This window comes from Rhinatrema bivittatum, chromosome 7 (assembly GCF_901001135.1).
Source record: "Rhinatrema bivittatum chromosome 7, aRhiBiv1.1, whole genome shotgun sequence".
Classification (NCBI taxonomy): domain Eukaryota; kingdom Metazoa; phylum Chordata; class Amphibia; order Gymnophiona; family Rhinatrematidae; genus Rhinatrema; species Rhinatrema bivittatum.
The window spans coordinates 103215351-103238823 of NC_042621.1; the positions used below are offsets into that span (position 1 = coordinate 103215351).

The window sequence follows — 23473 nt, forward strand, 5'->3', positions numbered from 1 at the left end:
GTAAGGAGTCTATATGGAGATTAAAGTCTCCGAGGATAATGGAGGGAATATCAGTTTTTATCGAGTCAACAATGAATTCAATTAGAGGTGAGAGGTTGGACTCGAGGAAGGTGGGGGGGCGTACACTAAACAGATTTGCAATGTAGCAGATCTAAAGAGGCCTATTTCAAGCTTGGGTGGAGAGGTTATTCAGATGGGTTTAAGGTTTAGACATTTCTTGGTTGCCAAGAGGATACCTCCGCCTCTTTTTTTGGGCCTGTGGATAGAGGAAATTTCATAGGAGGAGGTGGGGAGTTGGTTGATGAGGGCAGTATCTGAGTCTTTAAGCCACGTCTTGGTGACAGCACAGATGTCTGGTTTGCAATCGGTTAAGAGATCATTGAGGATGGGTGTCTTTTTAGATAGGGATTGTGCATTGAAGAGGATTAAGGAGAGAGTGGTAAGGCCTAAGAGTTGTGTCAGTGGAGAGATAAGGATGGGGATTAGGGATTTGCGAATGGGGGTGAGTATGGAAGGTGTGGGAAGGGGTTAGTCTGGAACGGGGATAGTGGAAACGAGGGATGGGGTAGGATGCCATTGGGGACTGTTGGCAATGAATGGAGAGGATTGACAGTGTGGGATGTGTATGGGGGGAGGTTAAAAAGGATATGTTAGATACAATGAGAGGGCTGTAGGCAGGATGTAAAAGAGGTACAGCAGATAAATGGTACAGCAGATAAATAGTTCAGCAGGTACAATGGTACAGCAGGTAAATGGTACAACAGATGGAATGCAGCTTGGTATGGCAAATGAGCACAGTGAGAGCACTATAGAATTGAGAGGTGTGAAGAGCTAAGGGCTGTGTAGAGCGCAGTGGAAGTTACAGTTGGTAGAGGGCGGAGATCAGTTGAAAGATATCCAGTCTGTGGATGCGGTGTTCGTCGTTGGTTCCGTGGTGAAAAGGTGCTCACTGAGGGGTGCACCAAGGGACAGGCCCCTTTGGTCGCGCTCCTTTGTGCACACGACGCCTGGCGCACGACGCCGCAGATGGTAGCCCAGATTTAAAGGGCTTTTCAAAACCTCCCTCCCCGGCGCTGATGTAAGCGTGGCTCCCACCTCTGATTGGCTGCTGAAGTGTGGAGCTCAGGGAGGGATATCCTGTCGTTTGACTCATGGTTTTGAGGGTCTCCGGGTTGGCATCTGTGCACTAGAGCTAGTGCAAGGGCTAGACTTCACTTGACCAGGCTCTTCCCCTGTAGGTTGAACCCTTGTGTTCTGAGGCCGGCAGGACTTATGGACGGGTGATCCAAGGGGGGGGGGGGGGGGGGGGGGGAGTCCAAAGACGGGCCAAGAGTCAAGGCAGGCCAGGCATAGTGAATGCACAAGATAAGGTCAGGTGCAGATGGCAAGCAAGGGAAAAGCCAAAGTCCGAAGCAGAGCATCAGGCCAAGACAGATGAAAGACAATAGGACAAGACAGGACAAGTCAGGGGGATTATGTTTGTAAAATCATTGTCATTCTTAGATGTTTTACTTGTATCTACGTTTTTGACACTAATAAAGAGTTAATTAAAAAAAAAAAAGACAAGACAAGGTGCGAAAAGATTCAGAGGACAAGGACAACGCAGAGGGTCAGGGAGAGGTAAGAGAGACAGGACTAGGATAGGAACAGGGCAAGGCTGGGTGGCAAGCTTGGACAAGGACTGGACAAGGCAAGGAAGAGCCACGCACTGCTAACAAACAGGCAACCCATTGCTGAGACAAGGCAGAGAGTGTGGCTGGGGCCTTTAAACCCAGCCACATGATGTCATTCGATCGCGCTGGCGGCCCTGTTTAGGTACACATGTGTGCACTTTAAAAGGAGCCTCAATTGGTTGCATTCCTGCTGCACCAGAGCCTGCAGGAGTCTTGAGTGAATGCTGCCAGTCGCAGCAAACAAAACATATCTCATCTCTAACTTGCCATTTGTATCAAAGGTGATTGAAAAAGTAGTTTTTGCCCAAATAACTAACTAATGCACTTCATCCTCGTCAATCAGGTTTTCATACAGATTTCAGTACAGAAACTGCACTATTGTCAATGGCTAACAAAATTAGGTTGGGTATAGACAGAGGTAAAGATATTCCTCCTTGTTGCAATAGATATGAGTTCAGCTTTCAATACAGTGGATCGTGTTTTATTGCTAACTCATTTTCAGGAATTAGGGATTACTGGCATAGCTATGCAGTGGTTTAAGTCCTTTCTTCATAAATGTTATTTTTTGGTGAACTGGGAAATAAGTCCTCTTCATTGAAACGTTACCTGTGGAGCATTTCAAGGCTGCATTTTATCTCCTCTGTTATTTAAGTTGTTTCTAGCTCCTCTACCAGTATTGATTCAAATTTTAGATTTTAGCTGCTATGTAAATGCAGATGATACACAAATACTAGATAAGTTTGACTCAGACTCCTCAAGATTTGGAATGGTTCAACAAGTGCCTAGACAGGATTGCCAGATGGTTGTCCAACAAAAAATTGCAAGTCAATCCTCAGAAATCTGAAGCGATCTGGTTTGAAAGCATAAATTTAATATTAAATTAGCCCCCTGCATGCAAAATGTGACTATTCCTCTTGTTGATTTCATTAAAATATTGGGGACGAATCTTGATAGTGCACTTCCAACGTCAAAATAAATTTCTCTGCTGACTAGATCAGTTTTTTATAATCTTCGTATGATATGGATACCTTATTGAGTAAAGATGGTCTGAAAATGCTATCTAGTGTGTTTATACTATTTACAGTTGATTATTGTAATTCCCTCTATGTTGGCATAACAGAAGATTCCAAATATGACCATGTGTCTCCTCTTTTGTATGAATTACACTGACTTCCAGTTCACTGTAGGATAATTTTTTTAATTCTTTGCCTCATAATATATCAGGGTCTGAATATAGGCAAGCCAGACTATTTAGCAAATTTTCTACTTCCATGTATACCTATAAGAAGCCTTAGATCCTCTCAAAAAAAAAAACCCACCTCTTGTGGATCCTCTCACCTTGTGAAATCAGGTTAGAGGAGACTAGAGAATGGACATTTCAATATCAAGCACTGCAAATTTGGAATTCTCTACCCTTGGATTTACGTACATACAGTATCTTTTTTAATTTAGAAAGCTAATTAAAGCCTGGATGTTCTCAAAGGTTATCCACTGATAAAATTATAATTTTACCTCTGGCCTAATATTGATCTTATTACTGATTTATGACTTACCATAGTTCGGTCATTATATTTTAATGGTGCGTTTTTCTATTGTGTTTTTATTATTTTATTTTAATATAATTATTTTAACATAATGTTATTAATTTTCATTGTAAACAGTTTTGAAATTCTACTGAAAATTGGTTATATTAAAATAAAGATTACCATTACCATAATATCCTCACTCTGTACTCTACTAAGGTTTTACAAATTAAGTACTGGACAATAAGATCCATCTAAACATCTAATGACAATTTAAAGTACATCTCAGTGCTATAAGCAAACCAATGTTTCCTAATTCCTTTCCTTGAGCTTCACATAACAGATCTGACTTTTTAGGATACACACAGAATGAATATTCATGAGATATATTGGAAGACACCGATTCTTCAATGTATGCAATCATATTTCATGCATAACCACTGTGGATATCCTGAAAACCGGATCTTTTAGGTGAGATTCCAGGATTGTATTAGGAAACACTAGCATAGACCCGGGTTTTCATTGGCTGAAGTAATAATCATTGGCTGATAGTAATTATTTACTTACGGCAGCTCCTCCTGTATCAGCTTCCTGGAGAAGAACTCTTCTACCCCTTCGTCCACTTTAGGAATAGCATTGTTCTCATCATTTTCACACACTGCAGGCTGCACCTGGAATGCATTATCTATGATCAGACCTTCAACGTTCTTTACAGCAGCATAAAGTCAACTATTACAGAGACAAGGGTGGTAAATTAAAATAAGATCCCTTTTGGGTGGAAGAACTGTGTCAAATCAAGAAGCCAGAGAAAAGCTCAGTGGAGTTGGTGGAGGCAAAAACTAGTAACAGAACTCAAGAAAGCATGGGATGAGCACAAATAATTTCTCATTTTGAGCGTGAGAAGGAAAGCCAGAGAACAACTGGAGTCTATGCCACTGCACCAGAAATGAAACTGGGCAAACTAGAAGGGCGGCATGATCCTTATCTGTCGTCAAATTCTGTTTCTATTCCATGCAAGACAGGGTTGTTGTGGAATGAGAGCTAGATAATGAGCAAAAGGAATGTCACAGCGCTATCTTTTTACTTTTTCAAGCCTGTCAGTTTCCTCCAGCTCCTTTGAGTTCCATTCAGCCGCTATCCAGCTGAGCAAGTTAGCTGGATAAACATAAGAACATAAGAAAATGCCATACTGGGTCAGACCAAGGGTCCATCAAGCCCAGCATCCTGTTTCCAACAGTGGCCAATCCAGGCCATAAGAACCTGGCAATTACCCAAAAACTAACTAAGTCTATCCCATGTTACCATTGCTAATGGCAGTGGCTATTCTCTAAGGGGTAGATTTTCTAAATTTGCACGATCGCGTACTTTTGTTCGCGCAGCAGGCGCAAACAAAAGTACGCTGGATTTTATAAGATACGCGCGTAGCCGCACGTATCTTATAAAATCTGGGGTCGACGCGCGCAAGGGGGTGCACATTAGTGCAACCTGCGCGCTCCGAGCCCAGCGCGTGCTGCCTGTTCCCTCCGAGGCCGCTCCGATTTCAGCGATCACCCGACCCAGGGGCTGGTCCGGAGGCCTCGACCACACCCCCGGGCCGGCACCACGCCCCCGGCCCCGCAATGCCGCGTCACGCCCCCGAAACGCCGTGTCATTTTAGACGCGCCCCCGACATGCCCCCTCCCCGCCCCTTTTAGAAAGCCCCGGGACTTACGCGGGTCTCGGGGCTCTGTGCACGTCGGTGGCCTATGCAAAATAGGCGCGCCGGCACGCGAGGGCCCTGCGCACGTAAATCTGGACGGATTTACGCGCGCAGGGCATTTAAAATCCGCCCTTAAGTGAACTTAATAGCAGGTAATGGACTTCCCCTCCAAGAACTTATCCAATCCTTTTTTAAATACAGCTACACTAACTGTACTAATCACATCCTCTGGCAACAAATTCTAGAGTTTAATTGTGCGTTGAGTAAAAAAGAACTTTCTCCAATTAGTTTTAAATATGCCCCATGCTAACTTCATGGAGTGCTCCCTAGTCTTTCTACTATCCGAAAGAGTAAATAACCGATTCACATCCATCCGTTCTAGACCTCTCATGATTTTAAACACCTCTATCATATCCCCCCCCTTCAGTCTTCTCTTCTCCAAGCTGAAAAGTCCTAACCTCTTTAGTCTTTCCTCATAGGGGAGCTGTTCCATTCCCCTTACCATTTTGGTAGCCCTTCTCTGTACCTTCTCCATCGCAATTATATCTTTTTTGAGATGCGGCGACCAGAATTGTACACAGTATTCAAGGTGCAGTCTCACCATGGAGCAATACAGAGGCATTATGACATTTTCCATTTTATTCACCATTCCCTTTCTAATAATTCCCAATATTCTGTTTGCTTTTTTGACTGCCGCAGCACACTGAACCGACGATTTCAATGTGTTATCCACTATGACACCTAGATCTCTTTCTTGGGTTGTAGCACCTAATATGGAACCCAACATTGTGTAATTATAGCATGGGTTATTTTTCCCTATATGCATCACCTTGCACTTATCCACATTAAATTTCATCTGCCATTTGGATGCCCAATTTTCCAGTCTCACAAAGTCTTCCTGCAATTTATCACAATCTGCTTGTGATTTAACTACTCTGATCAATTTTGTGTCATCTGCAAATTTGATTATCTCACTCGTCGTATTTCTTTCCAGATCATTTATAAATATATTGAAAAGTATAAGTAAGGGTCCCAATACAGATCCCTGAGGCACTCCACTGTCCATTCCCTTCCACTGAGAAAATTGTCCATTTAATCCTACTCTCTGTTTCCTGTCTTTTAGCCAGTTTGCAATCCAAGAAAGGAAATCGCCACCTATCCCATGACTTTTTACTTTTCCTAAAAGCCTCTCATGAGGAACTTTGTCAAACGCCTTCTGAAAATCCAAGTATACTATATCTACATGTTTATTAACTCCTTCAAAAAAGTGAAGCAGATTTGTGAGGCAAGACTTGCCCTGGGTAAAGCCATGCTGACTTTGTTCCATTAAACCATGTCTTTCTATATGTTCTGTGATTTTGATGTTTAGAACACTTTCCACTATTTTTCCTGGCACTGAAGTCAGGCTAACCAGTCTGTAGTTTCCCGGATCGCCCCTGGAGCCCTTTTTAAATATTGGGGTTATATTTGCTATCCTCCAGTCTTCAGGTACAATGGATGATTTTAATGATAGGTTACAAATTTTTACTAATAGGTCTGAAATTTCATTTTTTAGTTCCTTCAGAACTCTGGGGTGTATACCATCCGGTCCAGGTGATTTACTACACGATCCAGGTGATTTACTACTCGGTCCAGGTGATTTACTACATCTACCTGCCTATCTAATAATTAGCCAGATAAGTTTATCCTGCTCAACAGAAGGTCTAACTTATCCAGTTAAGGGGGTCATTTTCTATCCCTATCGCATGCGATAGCTAGATAGGGGCAGAGTCGGGGCAGCGTCGAGACCAGAAGAGGAATAGTCGGAGCAGTGTTAGGGCAGACACCATGGAGACTTTGGTGGCGGCGAAAAGGTAAGACCCCTTATCGCCACCAGTAGTGCACCCAATAGCACCACCTTTCACGGTGGTGCTATTGGGTGCGAAAGCCGGCAGCAATAATACCGCGGTGGTGCGATCGCTGCCGGCTTTCACAGGCCCGCCCCCCCGCTTCGCGAGGATAGAAAATCCAGCCCTAAGTTAGCCAGATAAAGCTGAACATTGGTACTTATCCAGTTAAGTTAGCCAGATAAGTAGCTCTGCCCCAGAATGCCCTGTCCCACCCTCCAGTTAGCCAGCGATTTAACTGGATAAATAGTTATCTGGCTAAGTGGTGGCCACTGAACATGACTGAATATTCAAACATTGCCACTTAGCCGTATAAGTCTGAGCTTATCTGGCTTGTGGGACGATTCAGTAAAAACGTGGGAGAGCGGACGAACGCCCGCTCTCCCGGCGCGCGCACCAGCCACTCGCCGGTGCGCGCGATTCAATATGTAAATTAGGTGGTGCGGTAGAAACGGGCAAAAGGAGGCGCTAGGGACACTAGCACGTCCCTAGTGCCTCCTTTTGACCCGGAGCAGCGGCTGTCAGCAGGTTTGACAGCCGACGCTCAATTTTGCTGGCGTCAGTTCTCGAGCCCGCTGACAGCCACGGGCTCGGAAACCGGACGCTGGTAAAATTGAGCATCCGGTTTTCGGCCCGACAGCCGCCGGCCCAATTTAAATTTTTTTTTCTTTTTTACTTTTTACACCCTTCAGGACCCCCGACTTAATATCGCTATGATAATAAGTCGGAGGGTGCACAGGAAAGCAGTTTTTACTGCTTTTCTGTGCACTTTCCCGATGCCGGCAGAAACTAGCGCCTACCTTTGGGTCGGTGCTAATTTCTTAGAGTAAAATGTGCGGCTTGGCTGCACATTTTACTTACTGTATCGCGTGGGCATACCTAATAGGGCCATCAACATGCATTTGCATGTTGAGGGCGCTATTAGGTGCCGCGGGTTGGACGTGAGTTTTCCGCCCTTTACTGAATAAGGGGTAAGGGAAAGCGCGCGTCCAAGGGCAGGTTAACAGTGCTCTCCGTCGGAGCGCACTGTACCGTATCGGCCTGTAAGTAGTACTGTGTTTCCAACTCAGTTGAAACTAGGGCTGGGATTCGGCAGCATAAGCTTTCAGTGGCAACTAATCAAGAGTTTTTTCTCTATTTAATATCCCCTCTAACCTTACTTCAGTCCAGTTATTGCAGTGACAGTGTTTAGCCAGGGGTCAGGACTCTAGTAGCCCTAAAACTGGCTACCAGATGTCACCATGTGCTATTACTTTGATTCCTTCCACCCTATCCCCAGGGGCTGTAAGGCTGGACTCACAGCATCCCCTGACCTGTCGAGCAGTAAACCTAAGCGAAGAACTGAACCCAAGTCCCTCTCATAGTAGTGGGCAGCTGTGCCACTGGGCCACCGGGCCAGCACATTACGGTTCCATCTTAGTGATTTTAGTGAATGCTATTATGGCCTTGTTGAATTAAAAGCCTCAGCTGGGCATTTTATATGTTAGTTGTATAATGTAAGAACATAAGAGGTGCACTGAGTTCAGCATCCTGTCTCTGACAGTGGTCGATCCAGGTCACAAGTATCTGGATGATCCCATAAAGTTTATATCTGTTTAAGATGCCATTTTGAAAGGGATTTCCACAGATAAATAAGTGTTTACCAGTGAAAAGTGGCAGGGCACCAGGGCAGCCCCAGTGAAGCAATGCTGAGATTTCCTTTTGAAATCCTTGTCTGTTCTGCAAAGCACATGGGGTAAAGACTCCCCATGACACTAGCCCACTGCCAGATTTTCAAAGGGGAAAGTTTGCAGAGTTTTCCTGAAAATCGGTTTGCGGTCCCCACAGGTACAAGTAGCTAAAATCATGATAAAGCATTTTCCTCACCTTTCTTTTACTTACTCCGCCATCAGAATAAGACTATCACCAAAACTCTTTCACAATCATAAACTGACCAAATGGATTTTCTACCACTTTCCGAAATCAGAAAAAGCTCAAAAACGTCAGCCTATGTATTTCGACAGCTTCCGGACTAGAAGGGAAATCAGGTTTACACCAGTTACATACATTTTTCTATCCTGTTGCGTCTAAGTAAATGATAAGCAAGTAAAGTCTGCAACGGCGTCATGTTACCAGAGCTCGTGTCCTTCGATATGTTACTATATATTATTTATGAAGGACTATAATGGAGCAAGGAGACAAAATATACAAAGCACACAGGGACGGTAACTTTGATACCAGGGCATAGGCGCACGTGTATGCGCGTAGGCTGGCCTGCACCAAAGGATCCGGCTATATTATAACATACGCGCTTATGTGTGTGTGCATGGTATTAATAGGCCATACGCACATACATGTGCGCGCGATTTTATATGGATGGGTGCATGTGCATGCGTATGCCGCCTCTACCACATAAATGGGGGGAATTTAGTAGACACGTACACCAACACCAGTACCAGTTTCCCCAGTTCATTCCCAGTTCACCCAGGTAAAGGATAGGACTTTCTAACCCCCCTAGTTAATTAGCCTCCCTTTTACCCTGTTAGCCCCAACCCTTAAAGCCCCTCTGACTAGCTTAGTTAAATTTTTTTTTTAGGACTCACACGCCATCCCATAGCAGAAGTAAAGTTTTGCGGTGAGGGACCCCGGCACGTGCTTGTGCATGCAAGTATTTACGCGCTGATTTCATTCATATACCCATGCCCCGCCCCGCCCCTTTTTTGGTAAAGAGGTTTTGCGCGCCTCCTGGGAGATACGCACGTATGCGGGCGCCTTTTAAAATCCGCGTGGCATGCACCGGCCCGACTCTGGTGCCCACCAGGCTCTTACAATTCACCCCAAAGTTATACAAAGGATCAACAAAGAGCTTGCAGTCCAGATGAAGAGAGTACAATGGATAAAGTCAGCGCTGATCCATAGGCAGGACCAGAGAGCAGGGTGGGAGGTTAGCAGGGGTCACCGTGGCCGCTCCTTTGAAGCAGCACTGAAGCACGGCCCTAAAGCAAGCGGGAGTAGGCCCTTCTTCAGCCGAGGTTTCTGGCACCTTCCAAACTGGGCACTGTGGGCTTGGACAAGGCGCATCGGGGACACAGTTATAAAGGGGCCGATGCAATAAAAATGCACTGAAAGCGGGTGTTCGGTGTTCAGCGCCCGCTTTCCTAACGCGTGGCCCAGGCACCTCTCCCGGGGACACGCCATATAATATTTAAATTAGGGGTTGCGTTGCCAAGGAGGCACTAGAGCCAATTGCCCATCCCTAGCGCCTCCTTGGCAGGAGAGGTCGGCTGTCAGCGGGTTGAGAAAACAGATGCTGTATTTAATCGGCATCCGTTTTCCTACCTGACTCGCAGCCAAGGGTTTGGAAAACAGACACTTGTTAACTGAGCGCTCATTTCCTTAACCTGGTAAATAAAAAAAAAAAAAAAAAATCTTTTAAACTTTTTGTTCCTTCGACTTAATATCGCCATGATATTAAGTCAGAGGATGTTCAGAAAAGCTGTATTTTCTGCTTTTCTGTACAACTTTTGGACTGCTCAGAAATTAACGCCTGCTCTGAGCAGGCGTTAATTCCTGAGTGTAAAAATGTGCGGGTCCGGCGCACTTTTTTTTTTTTTGCATCTGGGGAGCATAGCTAATAGCCTCATCAACATGCATGTGATGAGCGCTTTTAGTTTCACTGCGCGTCGGATGCACGTTGTGGATGCGCTAATCCCTTTATAGCACAAGGGGCTGTGGACGCTCATCCAAAACAAGCGTCCAACCCAGTAGGCTTGGCTGAGCGCGCTGAATTGCATCGGCCTGAAAGTGAAGAAAAGCATGTGGAAGCTGAGGAAACCATGAGGAGGAGCAGGGGGGAGGAGAAAAGGTTATGGTAATTATATTCTGCACTCAAAGGTGCAAGGATCAGGTCTCTCACTGACGGATACAGAATGAAGTCAAGAGTTCTGATCGGGGTTTGAACCTCATGAGGAAAGCTCACCTCGACAAGTACAGTTCTGGACAGAAAGAAAGTGGATAACCAGTGCTACCAACCTAGTTGTGGCTCAGTATTCCTCACCCTTCTCAAAGATTATCTTCTCTTTCGTGGCATTTTTCAAAATAGTGTATACTAGGTGTCAACCGCAGCTACTGGGATCACAATCACAAAGTGCTACAATAATGGAAATGACTTCCAAAGTCATTTAGTCCACCCACCTGGCTTCAACTATATCACTATTGTGTTTCTCTAGCTCTAACCTGATCTGAAAATCCTCCAGTGGCAGAGATTCTATCATGTTCCTTGGTAACTTGTTTGGGTGCTTGACTATCCTTACAGTAAGAATATTTAACTTAAATCTCTCCTGCTGCATTTTAAGTCCATACTTCTTGTCTGTACACCAGTACAGTTGCAAAACACATGATAGCCATCCTGTCTAATATGAGGGTAAAGCCAGAGATCAAATACAGTTTGTGAAACTGCAGTAGTTAGGAAAATGGTAAAATGAGACATACCTGGAGATCTTTTTTTTTTTGTTTCTATAAAGTAATACTCGATTTATACAGGACAAAACGAGAAGAAAAAATATTTTTAAAAAAAAACCTCTAAATACAAGTCTAATGGTCTACTAGTGGAGGAGAATAAGAAACAAGCAAAGTTATCCATATTATCATAATTATTTAAAAGGAAAAGGCAGTAGAGAGACTTCTTCATAAGACACATAACCCAACAATCATCCTTGGAGACTGAGTCTGAAGAAATTGCTTTAGATGTTCTGGATTTCAGAAAATATATCAAGATCCCTGGAACTTAATCAAGCATTTGAAAGAAATCCTCCAGTGGCAGAGATTCTATCACCTTCCTCGGTAACTTGTTTCAGTGCTCAACTATCCTTTTACTGAGCTCCTACAGAAAGTGCATAAGACCTCAATAACAAAAATGCCTTGCTTTTCCCTTGTGTGGACTTAGAAACATCTGGAAATATAGAGACTTTGGCACCCATAAACAGCTTATCTCTGTATCAGAAGAAAGCCTTAAGTAGTAAATATCTATTTGCAAAAACAATGATTCCAAAAGTGTAGCAGAAATATTCCCAGTTTCCAAAGAAGTCTGCAGCAGCTGGGAAACATCCAAACTATTCATATTTAAATGAACCTTAGACTGAACCTCAGCCACTTCAATTGTTTTTTTCCTAAACTTTCCTCTAAGGCAAATAATAAATTGCTTGAATCAAAGTCATAGTTTCAACAGCGTACCTGGAGGTCTTTATCTGTCATCATATTCGGTGCTTCTGTTAAACAAGTGGTCAATTTATTTTCAACTCTGTTCAACAGGTGATTGCTAAGGGCTTTACACTTTTTATTGAAGGAGGCTACAAAAAATATATACTGTATACTTTTTGCCTGGTCTAGATGATACCAGGAATTTCTTGCTGACCCTCCACTATCTCTTATCCATACTAATGCAGACACAGCACTAGGATCTGCTTGAGTGTCAAAAAAACTTGGAAGCAAAAAAAAAAAAAAATCAAAGATAAGTGTAATCTTCTCTGTGGTCACTTACTAAAAATAATTTACAAATCTGCTCTGAAGCAGAGATGGTACAGTTTATTGCACTATGCACTACTGTTAGAGTACCTTAATGGTCTGTGCCATGACTGGGACAAACATGCACATTTTCTCTCATACATATTCATTGTGGATATCCTGAAAACCAGACTGGCTGGTGGGGCCCCAGGACAGGGTTGGGGACCACTGCTCTAGAGGAATGAGAAGTTTGCCTCCAGGCAGGACAGGAGTAAAGAATGTTTCTCAGGAGCTGGCTGGTAAGACATACAGTGAAGAACTTGTCTCGGCAATAGTTAATTCAGCCCAAACCCTGTGGCTTAGAATTATACCGAAACTAAGGCATGAAGAGTGTTTCCAAGGAATTGTTTGGTGAAACAGACAGCAAAGTGCTAAAACATCTGGTCTCGTGAGGGATTTGGATCTAATGTGTCAAAACCCCCTCTATTCTTCAACTGCAACACTTCTATTGGACTCTGCAGAGCGGGAGGAAAGGAATAGCATAGTACACACATCTGAGAATAAGGTCATCTGTCTTTTGAAAGTAACAGTCTGAGTGGAAAAAATAATTGGATCAAATAAAGATATAGATGTGAGCTCTCACAATCTTGACATTAAAGGTTCCATTTAGTGACTAATTTGAGAAACACCAATAACACCAATTTGTTTCCGCTGACCTGACAAAGATTTGGTTAGAAGATTTGGTTAGAAGCTTGTAACATCTGTGTTGAAATACAGATGCTATTACCTTTTGCACCCTTTGTCTAATCACTGTCCTTGAATTCATTCTCGGGTTAAGACCTTAGGAATATACATTATTTTGAGTGTGTTACAAGACGTGCGATTATAGAAATATGTGTCGACTAGTAAGGTTCTGGATCTCTGTCCCTCCGTTCCCAAAGGAAAAGAACCTCAAAGAGCCCATCTCAGGACCAGGCTACATAAAGGTCTAAGGAGAACGTTTACTTGGCAGATAAAGATTACATTTGTTGACTTTTGATATTACATAGAAAACATATTTGAATGATGAACTCTGGAATGCCTTTTTTGACTGTTACAAAGAGTTTGGCATTCTGAATCATAGCTTGTTGACCATTCACTGGGTCAGACATGTTCTGATTGCCTATAGTTACCCAATCCACTGAATATTGTAATGCATTATCATATTCATTAGTGCCCTTACCATAAAGCATTATCTAATTCTTGTCCTAAAACTATCCAAAAATCTTATCTATACAACATCATAATGTGACCAGCCTAATAATACAGTAAGTTTGCTTAACTGTAAACAATGTTCTCCATAGACAGCAGGAAGAATTAGCCATTGCATGTAGGTGATGTCATCCGACAGCGCTGACCCAGACACAGCTCAGAGCTTAATAAAGACTTTACTGAGCATGTGCAGAAATTCCCATGCATGCATTCTACCTCATCAGCCCTTCAGTCTCTTCTAGAGCTTGAACTTTAGCTAGTCAGTCTACTTTCCAGGGAGGCGAGTGAGTATTAAGAATAGCTAATTCATCCTGTATAATCTATAGAGAACCATGTTTACAAGTAAGCAAATTTGTTTTCTCCATTGACAAGCAAGCATGAATTAGCCATTATATGTGAGGAGTCCCAAGCTGAGGATTGTATAGTGGAAGAACTACTTAAATACAACTCGGCCCCTACCAGGTGGAGAATGGACTACTGGGTGAACAGGCTGCACTGTGGAACATGAAGGTGTGCACAAATGACCAAGAACAAGCTTTGCAAATGTTTTCAATAGAAGTGGCCCTGAAATGAACTGATGAAGTCACATCTCTCATTTCATGAGACTTGACAGAACCCACAATCTGTAAGTCAGGCAGCACATAACAGTGTGGTATACAGTTCACAAACCAGTTGGACAGAGTACATTTGGCAACTGCCCTTTCCAATCTATTGGAATCAAAAGACATGAACAGTAGAGAAGATTGATGGTGAGGTTACGTTCTCTTTAGGTAAAACACCACAACTCTCTTACAGTCCATGGAGTGAAGAGCCAGTTCTCCTTTGTGCGCATGAGATCTTAGAAAGTATATAGGTAGCACACTAGCTTGATTAATATGAAAAACAGACACTACTTTTGGAATAAGCTTGGTGGTTTACAAAACCACCCTATTGTCAAAAAACTGAAAGTAGGTCTATATTTTACTTATTCTTCATGCTGAAGTGATGACCATGAGAAACAATAGTTTCCAGGTGAGAAACTGTTGCGCTATGATGGGAGAGAGCATCAGGGGGTGCTCCCCAGCGTGGGACGAGAGTTGTGTGCCCCTGCAGAGAGATGATCCATGTCTGGGAATGGAGCAACTCAAGCCCCTGCTGACCTGCGCAGCCTCAGTGAGACCAACCACTCCAAGCCCCTTCGGACCTGCCACTGTGTAACGGCAAGAAGCGGCAGGCTGGACAGAGGACAAGGGTGGAAGGAGACATTTGGCACAGGACGGAAGTGGAACGGAAGGTCAGATGAAGACAAAGACTGGAACTGAAGATCAGGAGAAGACGAGGGCTGAAGACCAGACTCGGACGAGGCGAGGTAAAAGCAGGCTAAAACTCAGCATGAGAAGGAATCCGGGCAACGTCTGTAGCAATCTCCATCTAGGACTGAGCTTCGTAGGCCTGGCAAAACACGCCAGAGAAGTTGGGCTGAGAACGGAAGGAAGCAAGGAGTTGGATCCAGAACCAAAGTATCTGGAACAGTTTAAAGCATCAGGCCTCCTCGGCAAAGGCTCCGGACATCCATTACGGACTCCCAGGATACTCAATTAAGGGCAGCGAGGAAGAGTGAGCAAGACATCTTGAAGACTCCGGACTTCGAAGGTGACGAAGGAGAAGGAGATCTTCGGCTCCACTCGAAGGAGAAGACCCACCAGCACCCTACACACCCTAATGGGGGTGGTCGCGGATCACTGGGCCGCAGTGTGCCCTACACAGTCCAGCCAGGCTGGTCGCGGACCACGCTAGGATGGATCATATTGGAGTTTGAAGACATCTGGACAAAGACAGACATCAGGACATGAAGATGAGACCGAGGTACATCAGGACTGGAGCGGAACAACAAGAAGAGACCAAGAACGGATTGGAATCCCAAAAGGAAGTTGCCAGGCTGGAGCAGAAGATGAGGAATCCTGGAGAAGGACTGGCTCCTTGCGAAGGCAAAGTTGAACTGATGGAGGAGCCTTTTTGTAGGGCGAAGCAAGAACACCCAGGGAGGAGTCAGAGGAGGACAACACCTGCACTGGCCCTTTAAAAGGCTGAAGGATGCACAGCCCCGTGCCTAAGGAAGAGGAAGCAGAACTGCAGGACCATGGACAGCGGCGTCCTGCCGGCTCAGCGCAGGAGCCGGAGAAGGGCTGTAGGACAGGCCCCGATGTCAGCGGCGGCATCCCTGCAGCCCGAGGAGGAATGGGGGAGGCTTCCTGCCGCAGAGGAGAGTGGGATTTGTGGCCTCTGGGCCGCGAAGAAGATGGCTGGGCTCGTGGCGGCTCCTGCTGTGTTAGAAACATCGGCCTGGCTCCTGCCGCGCTGGCAAGGTGGCTGCCCAGGCCGCGAAGACCTCGCCATCCGCAGCTCCTACCGCAGGAGCCCACGTGGGCGGCCTCTGGGCCGCGGGAACAGCATGGGGAGACGGGCCAAAGAAGGTAAGAGGCCTCCCGTGGCTCCGGTTACGGGAGGAATCGCAACAGAAACTTCAAGTCTAATGCCACAGTTCTAATGCAAACCCTACCAGCCAGTGCATGACCTCCTTCAGGAACACCAAAGCTGGAGTGCCGGAGCCCCAAAAATCCAAATCAGGAAAAGCTCCAACACCTTCCAAAACTGTCCTAATTTTACACTGCTGCAAGCTGCTTTTTACTTTCCTCCCAGGGGCAGAGCCATCCCAGCTCCTTCAAAGGAAGGGGCTGTACTGAATGGTGCCTCCTCTTTATCTCCACCTATCTGTCTCTAGCTAAAGAGGTTGCACTATGGCATTATTGCTAATGAACATTACATCCAAAAACCAAAATATTACAAGAACAGAAAAATATTTTCTAAGCTCCTCTATTACACCCAACATGCTCCCCACCTAATAAAAAAAAATAAAAGCAACTCTCTTATATCTACTTTTTATTTAGTATATTCATAGAGAGTGGAGGAGTAGCCTAGTGGTTAGAGCAGTGGGCTAAGAACAAGGAGACCAGGGTTCAAATCCTGCTGTCACTCCTTGTGACCTTGGGCAAGTTACTTTACCCTCCATTGCCTCAAGTACAAACTTACAGGCCAATTCAGAAGAACATGTGGGAGCACCCGGGCCACTCTCCTGGGCACACGATTCAGGAGGGTGGCCTATGCAAATTAGGGCCTGCAGTAAAAGGAGGCACTAGGGACATCAGCACGTCCCAAGCAGCAGCTGTCAGCGGGTTTGACAGCCACTGCTCAATTTTTCCAGCATGTGTTCTCAAACCCGCTGACAGCCACGGGTTCAGAAAACGGACGCCGGCATAATAGAGCGTCCGTCTTCCGACCCGCGGACCGATTTTTAATTTTTTTTTTTTTTAACTTTTGGGGCCTCCGACTTATGATATTAAGTCGGAGGGTGCACAGAAAAGCAGTTTTGAAGCAGAAAAGCACTTCCCCGGCACCGGCAAGCATTAATTTCTGAAAGTAAAATGTGCGGCTTGGCTGCACATTTTACTTTCTGTATCACGCGGGAATACCTAATAGGGCCATCAACATGCATTTGCATGTTGCGGGCGCTATTAGTTTCGGGGGGGTTGGACGTGTGTTTTCGATGCGCTATTACCCCTTACTGTATAAGGGGTAAAGCTAGCGCGTCGAAAACACGCGTCCAAATGCGGGTTAACAGTGCGCTCCACAGGAGCGCACTGTACTATATCGGACTGTTAGATTGTAAGCCCTCTGGGGATAGGGAAATACCTACAGTACCTGAATGTATTCCACTTTGAAGTGCTGCATAAAGCAGAATATAAATCTAAATAAAAAAAAAATATATCTAATGCTGGTTGGCCCCACCCATTCATTTTTTCATCAAATCCTCCAGTTGATCATTTGTGCCAGCCTTATACAGTTCCATGTCCATACAGTACACTGCATTATTAGAGGTGAGACTCAGAGGTGAAGGGGAGGAATATGTAAAGGCTGTTCAGGGTAGAGATGGGTTAGTTGTTCTGGATTGGGTCAGGTTTCAGTTCGGGCGCTTCGTGAGAAAACTCATTTTCCCACGGATCGTTTTCCGGCAAAATCTAAGCTGAAACCGGAACCCGAAAAAACAAAACAAAAAAAAAAATCTGAATCGAAAAAAACCCCACCCCAACCCTTCAAATTTACTGTATTACAATCCCCCCACCATCCCAATTCCTCCCCAAGACTTACTAAAAGCCCTGGAGCAATCTCCTGCCCTCGTGCCGTTGGCTGCCAGTAAATTTGAAGGGTTGGGGGTTTTTTTTGTTTTTGTTTTTTTTAAATAAATGTGCACCTCCCCCCACACAAACCCGAAAAATGAGTTTTCCCCGAAGTTCGGGGAAAATCCGTTTCGTGGTTCTGGTCCCCCGAACCACCACAAATTAGGCAATTTAGTTGAAATTGCCTAATTCGTAATAAACGAATGCACATCTCTAGTTCAGGGTGCACTGTGGAAGGTCCAGGAGCAGGACCACATAAAACCAACACAAATAAGATTGGAAGTGAAGTAAACCTTAACCGATTTTCAGAAAAATGTGTTTGTGAGGAGCTAACTAAACTTAAAAGTCAAGAAAATGATGGGGCTCATAGGCTGGGTTCCAAACTAAATCAGCAGATTGTGGCTTGTGATTGCATAATACTAAACTATGCTAATAAACGCTTAATTCTGAAGCAAGATTTGAAAAAGGAATTGCATTATCAGGGAACTTCATTTTCTTTTTCTATTAAAATCTCTAAATGACAAGGATTTGCTCCTATCTGTTCCGAATTGCTTAAAAAGAAGAAAAAATTCACTTTGCAAAACCCTGCCAAAGTTTAATGTGGGGCAAGAGGGGCAAATTCAGTTTTCTGAAACAGTTCCTACAGCAAAGTCCTTTTTGCAAACAGTTAACTTTAAGTATGTCAACTGAAGCTTTCTGCAGAGAGCACAGTGATAGTGAATGCATTTGAGATTCATGGATGATTGAGGATTCTTACTTTGCACTGCTTCATAAAATACAGAGTTGTAAAACGTCTGACGTGATAAAAGCTATTCATAGAAGATGGCTACAGTGATCTCACGCAAATCTTGCTGGATTTTTATTTGCCACTACTTTATTTTTCTTAATATGAAATGCTCCTCTGAGGAATTCCTAAAGCGAGTCTTAAGGCACAAACTCAGGTATGTGCATGACCACGTTCAGACTGCGGATGTGGATGAAGGCCCCTAATAACCAATCAATTGCTTGTGGTTTCTGTGCGTGGAAAAATAGTGCCATTTGACACATGGGAGGCTTGGAAAGCTTTCTTCAAGTTGTGGCATGGAATTCTGGTGGAGGTATATGCAACTAGCGACCCAGTCTTAACCTTCATAAGGAGGATAATTGGGAGCGCTTTCTTTTCAGCTCTGTAAGATCTATGTTTTCCTTGAACTTGACAATGCGAATACTAAATTATCCAGGAGCACGATGGACAGCTGTGGCTTGAGAGGAGCAGATATACCGAGCACTATGCTGCTGAGAGATTTTTTTTTTAATTTTTAAAAATGTTTTTTTTTTTTTTTTTTTTACAGAAGACTTGTAGCCATTTATTCTTCTACTTTTTCTCTATAGTAAGTCACTGTTATGGATATATGGAGATTATAACCTTACTTTTTCTCTGTTTTGGTTTTTTTTTTTATCTTTTGTTAACATTGTGTGGGGGTGACATTCAAACACATTTTTTTTTTTTTTGAAAGATCATTTAAGGGAATTATTGCTTGTTGTTTTGGCTTGAAATCTTTTATGGACTGGGGTGAGTGTTGGTGGGTGAATATGAATAGGTTGGAGGGGACTGAGCAGAGTGACTGAGTATGAATGGGAGAAGAAAGAGACTCACTGGACTATTTATGTTGGACAACATTACTACAATTGCTGCTGCTGGGGCAATTTATTCGTTGTTTTTTTATATGTGGATGAGGACATGGGGAATGAAAAGCACAGCTAGCTGTTTTGCAAGAGACTCACTTAATGACGAGCATACTAAATAGGCCTATTTTTTTTTTTTTTGCTTCGGGTAATTCTAAAAGTTGTGGAATAGCAATTTTGATGAATAAAAGCATGGCTTTCAAAATGGATGTCTATTCTCAGTCCAGGAGGCAGATATATTATCCTCCTTGGGAAACACAGTAGGCCAACCATACTGACCTCTATATGCACCTAATAATTATTCTCATTCCTTTTCTGCTGACATTGTTTCCAAGATTTTGTCTTTAGGGCAATGCCCTATCATACCTGGAGGGGTAGGGGTGAAGGAATTTCAATTGTGTAGTTGACCCCAGTTTATACAAATCCCTAGTTCTCCACAAAAACCTAGGAGGGTCAGATAAAAGCATTCTTTTCTTTTTTTGTAAGTAATTAGAATTATTGAATGTAGGGAAACTACTTAATCTTTTAAATAGGGATTTTACTCACATAACTAAAGCTCATTGGGATGCAATCTTATATAGAAAAACATATTTCTATAGGACTTATCTGGCTAAATGGCAGCCACTGAATATCTGGCTATGTTCAGTGGCTGCCATTTAGCCAGAGAAGTATTTATCCAGTTAAGTAGAGCTGGATATCTTAAGGGTGGGCAATGGGCAGATCAAGGTGGGGCAACTTATCTGGTTATCAGAACTGGATAAGTGCCTATATGCAGCCTTATCCAGTTAAGTTAACCAAATAAGTTAGATCAGCTCAATAGCAGGTCTAATGTTATTTGGATATAACTTATCCAGTTCACTAGCACGTATCTGGTTATATTCAGCAGCATAGCCATGCCACTGAATATCCATTCTAAGTTAACCGATTAATTAATATCTGGATAACTTAGATAACCGGGTATCTTTGAATATTGGGCCCACTACTTTCTGAAACTTTTTTCCCTAGAGTCAGAGCGGTAATAGATGGAGAAAAACTTTGGAGAATGCCCTTATGGATTAATTCAGATAATGACTTTAAAAGTTTTACTGTTAAAAAAAAAAAAAAAAAAAAAGGGAGTTTATGAACAACGTAATTCACACCATGTAAGTGAGCCCATGCTTTATTGGGAAACTGCTAAGGCAGTTCTGATCTTATTTGTGTTGGTTTTATGTGGTCCTGCTCCTGGACCTTCCACAGTAGGGATGTGAATTGTTTTTCTGACGATTGAAAATATTTTCAAAGTCATCAGAAATCGGGGGCTCCCTGAAACCGTTTGTGCGGTTCTCTTATCATTTTGGGGGAGGGCAGGAAAATCGGCACACAGAAACAACCCCTAAACCCACCCCGACCCTTTAAAACAGATCCCTTAGCTTCCCCCACTCTCCCGACCCCCCCCCCAAACTTTTTAAAAATACCTGATGGTCCAGTGGGGGTCCCGGGAGCAATCTCCCGCTTTCAGGCCATCGGCTGCCACTAATAAAAATGGCGTCGATGGCCCTTTGCCCTTACCATGTGACAGGGTATCCGTGCCATTGGCCGGCCCTTGTCACATGGTAGGAGCACTGGACAGGGGAAGCTAAGGGATCTGTTTTAAAGGGTCAGGGTGGGTTTTTTGTTTATCGGCTCGGGCGCAGCCGATTAAAAAAAAAAAAACAATCGGACCGCACGAAAAAAATTAATATCTGGATAACTTAGATAACCGGATATCTTTGAATATTGGGCCCACTACTTTCTGAAACTTGTTCCTTAGAGTCAGAGTGGTAATAGATGGAGAGAAACTTTGGAGAATGCCCTTATGGATTAATTCAGATAATGACTTTAAAAGTTTTACTGTTAAAAAAAAATGGGAGTTTTATGAACAACATAATTCACAGCATGTAAGTGAGCCCATTCTTTATTGGGACACTGCAAAGGCAGTTCTGAGAGGCCAAATTATTGGTTATATTATTGCCAGATGAAAGAGATTAGCAAAGAGAGTTGCAGAAAAAGTTGAATTTAAACAAAAGAGAAATGTCTGATGACAACCTTAAGTTAACAAGAAAAAGATTTACTGTAATACAGCATTTATTAAACAGTGTGTTGCACCAAAGAGCAAAGTCCTCCCTGCAAATGTTAACATACAAGGTTTTTTATTTGGTAACAAATCGGGGAAGCTACTGGCAGTTAAAACACAGGTTCTAAATTTAGTCCAATTGTAAAGATTTGAATGATAACTCATTGTGATCTCCAAAACAAATTTGTGATAGATTTAATTAATTTTATAAGCTTCTCTATACAACTGGGAGAGAGGATTTGATCCAAGGGAGAAATTTATGGAGGGCTCAATACTTCCTCCAATTATCTCAACCCCAATTACCTTCAATGACATTCTGCAAATAATTGCTTCCCTTTCTCAGTTTAAATCTCCAGTCCCAGATGGTTTTAAATGTCGATTTATACAAAATCTTGGGTTCCCAGGTCAGGGAACCTTTATGATGTCTCTTTCTTGAAATGATAAAATCAGAAGCTAATGCTTAAGTCCTTGCAAGGGTCTAACTGCCATTGTACCTAAACTGGGCTGAGATATGATTAATCCTAGCTCATTTCTTTGCTGAATCAAGATGTTAATATGTATGCTAAATAAATGTAAATAGACTGAAATATGTTTTGTCTTTCCTTATTTCTCCAGCCAAAGCAGGCGTTGTGCAAGATGGGAAAACATGCTTCATTGTGAGAAAGTTAATTGCAAAACTGAAAGGGAGCACATGGAGAAGAGTTGTAGGCTTAGATGCAAAAAAAGGGGCCTTCGATAGGGTTTCCTGGGCCATTTTGAGGTATTCCGTGCAAAGGATGGGGTTTCAGGGATTTCATACAAATATTATATTCAAATCCAAATGCACACGTTAGTTTAAATTGATGCTTGTCCTCCTCTTTTGAGCTGGAAAGAAGTACTAGGCAAGGCTGCCCTCTGTATTCTCTCCTCTCTATTTTGACGTTGGAACTCTATATATAAACTGGATGGAGAGAAGAATGTCAGAAGTATTCCTATAAGAAACAAAATTATCAAGTCTGTTATTTGTTGATGACATTTTATTATTATCTAAAGCAAAAAAGTCCCTTCCCGTAGCTTTGGAACCCTTGATATCTTATGGACAATTTTCAGGTTTTAAATTTAATTTTGATAAATCAGAGGCCTTAGTCATTTCAGGAGACTTCAATTCTAGCTGGGGCAATTTCTCTCTTAAATGGGCTGGAAACTTCTCTCTTAAATGGGCTGGAAATTCCATTACATATTTAGGAGTGTGGATAACTAAGACCCCCTTCAGCATTGTGTAATCAAAACATTACTCCTATTATTAAAGACTTTACTAAGAAGTTAGAGTTTGATACATTTCCCCCATTGCCTCTCCAGTGGAGAATAGCTTCACTATCGATGCCCCATTCTTAGCTAATTTGTTATAGGTTGTATATGACAATGCAAGCTCAAAGGAGGGATTTCCTAAACATGGCAACCATGGAGAAAGAGAATGTGACAGATTTAACTGAGTTCTCAGAAACGTCCACGCTCCTCTCATCAAAGCAAGGTGAACATTAGTAGTTATATCGGTTTCAAGTCTATATCAGTTTCTTCTTCTTTTTTTAAATTCTTTATTTATAGAAATTATTACATATAAACAAGAAGAATAATTTCTTCATAGGAAATACATTTTCATGGATTCATAAAACTATAAGTACAAAACAAATTTTTTAATGAAAAATAATCCATTATAGCCAGGAAAGACATGCAAGGGAAGGATCCATAATAGTAATAAGAAAAAGAATAAATATGATTATAATATGGGTAGCACAAAAACTATTTAACCACGAACTTCCACCAGTGAAGCTACTATCCCCCTAGATGCTCTGCTCTCCATAAATCTCTGTAGGTGTTCCGGATCATAAAATATATACGTGACCCCTGGATATTTAATCAAACATTTAATAGGGCTTTTTTTTTTTTTAATTTAACTCCCGTCCCAATAATAGCTTCTCTAAATCCTAAAAAAGCTTAACGCTTCTCCTG

At 42.9% G+C, this 23473-nt stretch overlaps 1 protein-coding gene across 1 annotated transcript in view; it reads right to left on the reverse strand.

Annotated features, from left to right (window-relative positions):
- Positions 1 to 23473, reverse strand: part of CARMIL2 (capping protein regulator and myosin 1 linker 2) — a 435549-nt gene that overhangs the window by 180148 nt on the left and 231928 nt on the right. Inside the window, exon 17 of the mRNA XM_029608841.1 lies at positions 3764 to 3867. Within this exon, the coding sequence (XP_029464701.1) occupies positions 3764 to 3867 (104 nt within the window). The remainder of the gene's footprint in view (positions 1 to 3763; positions 3868 to 23473) is intronic.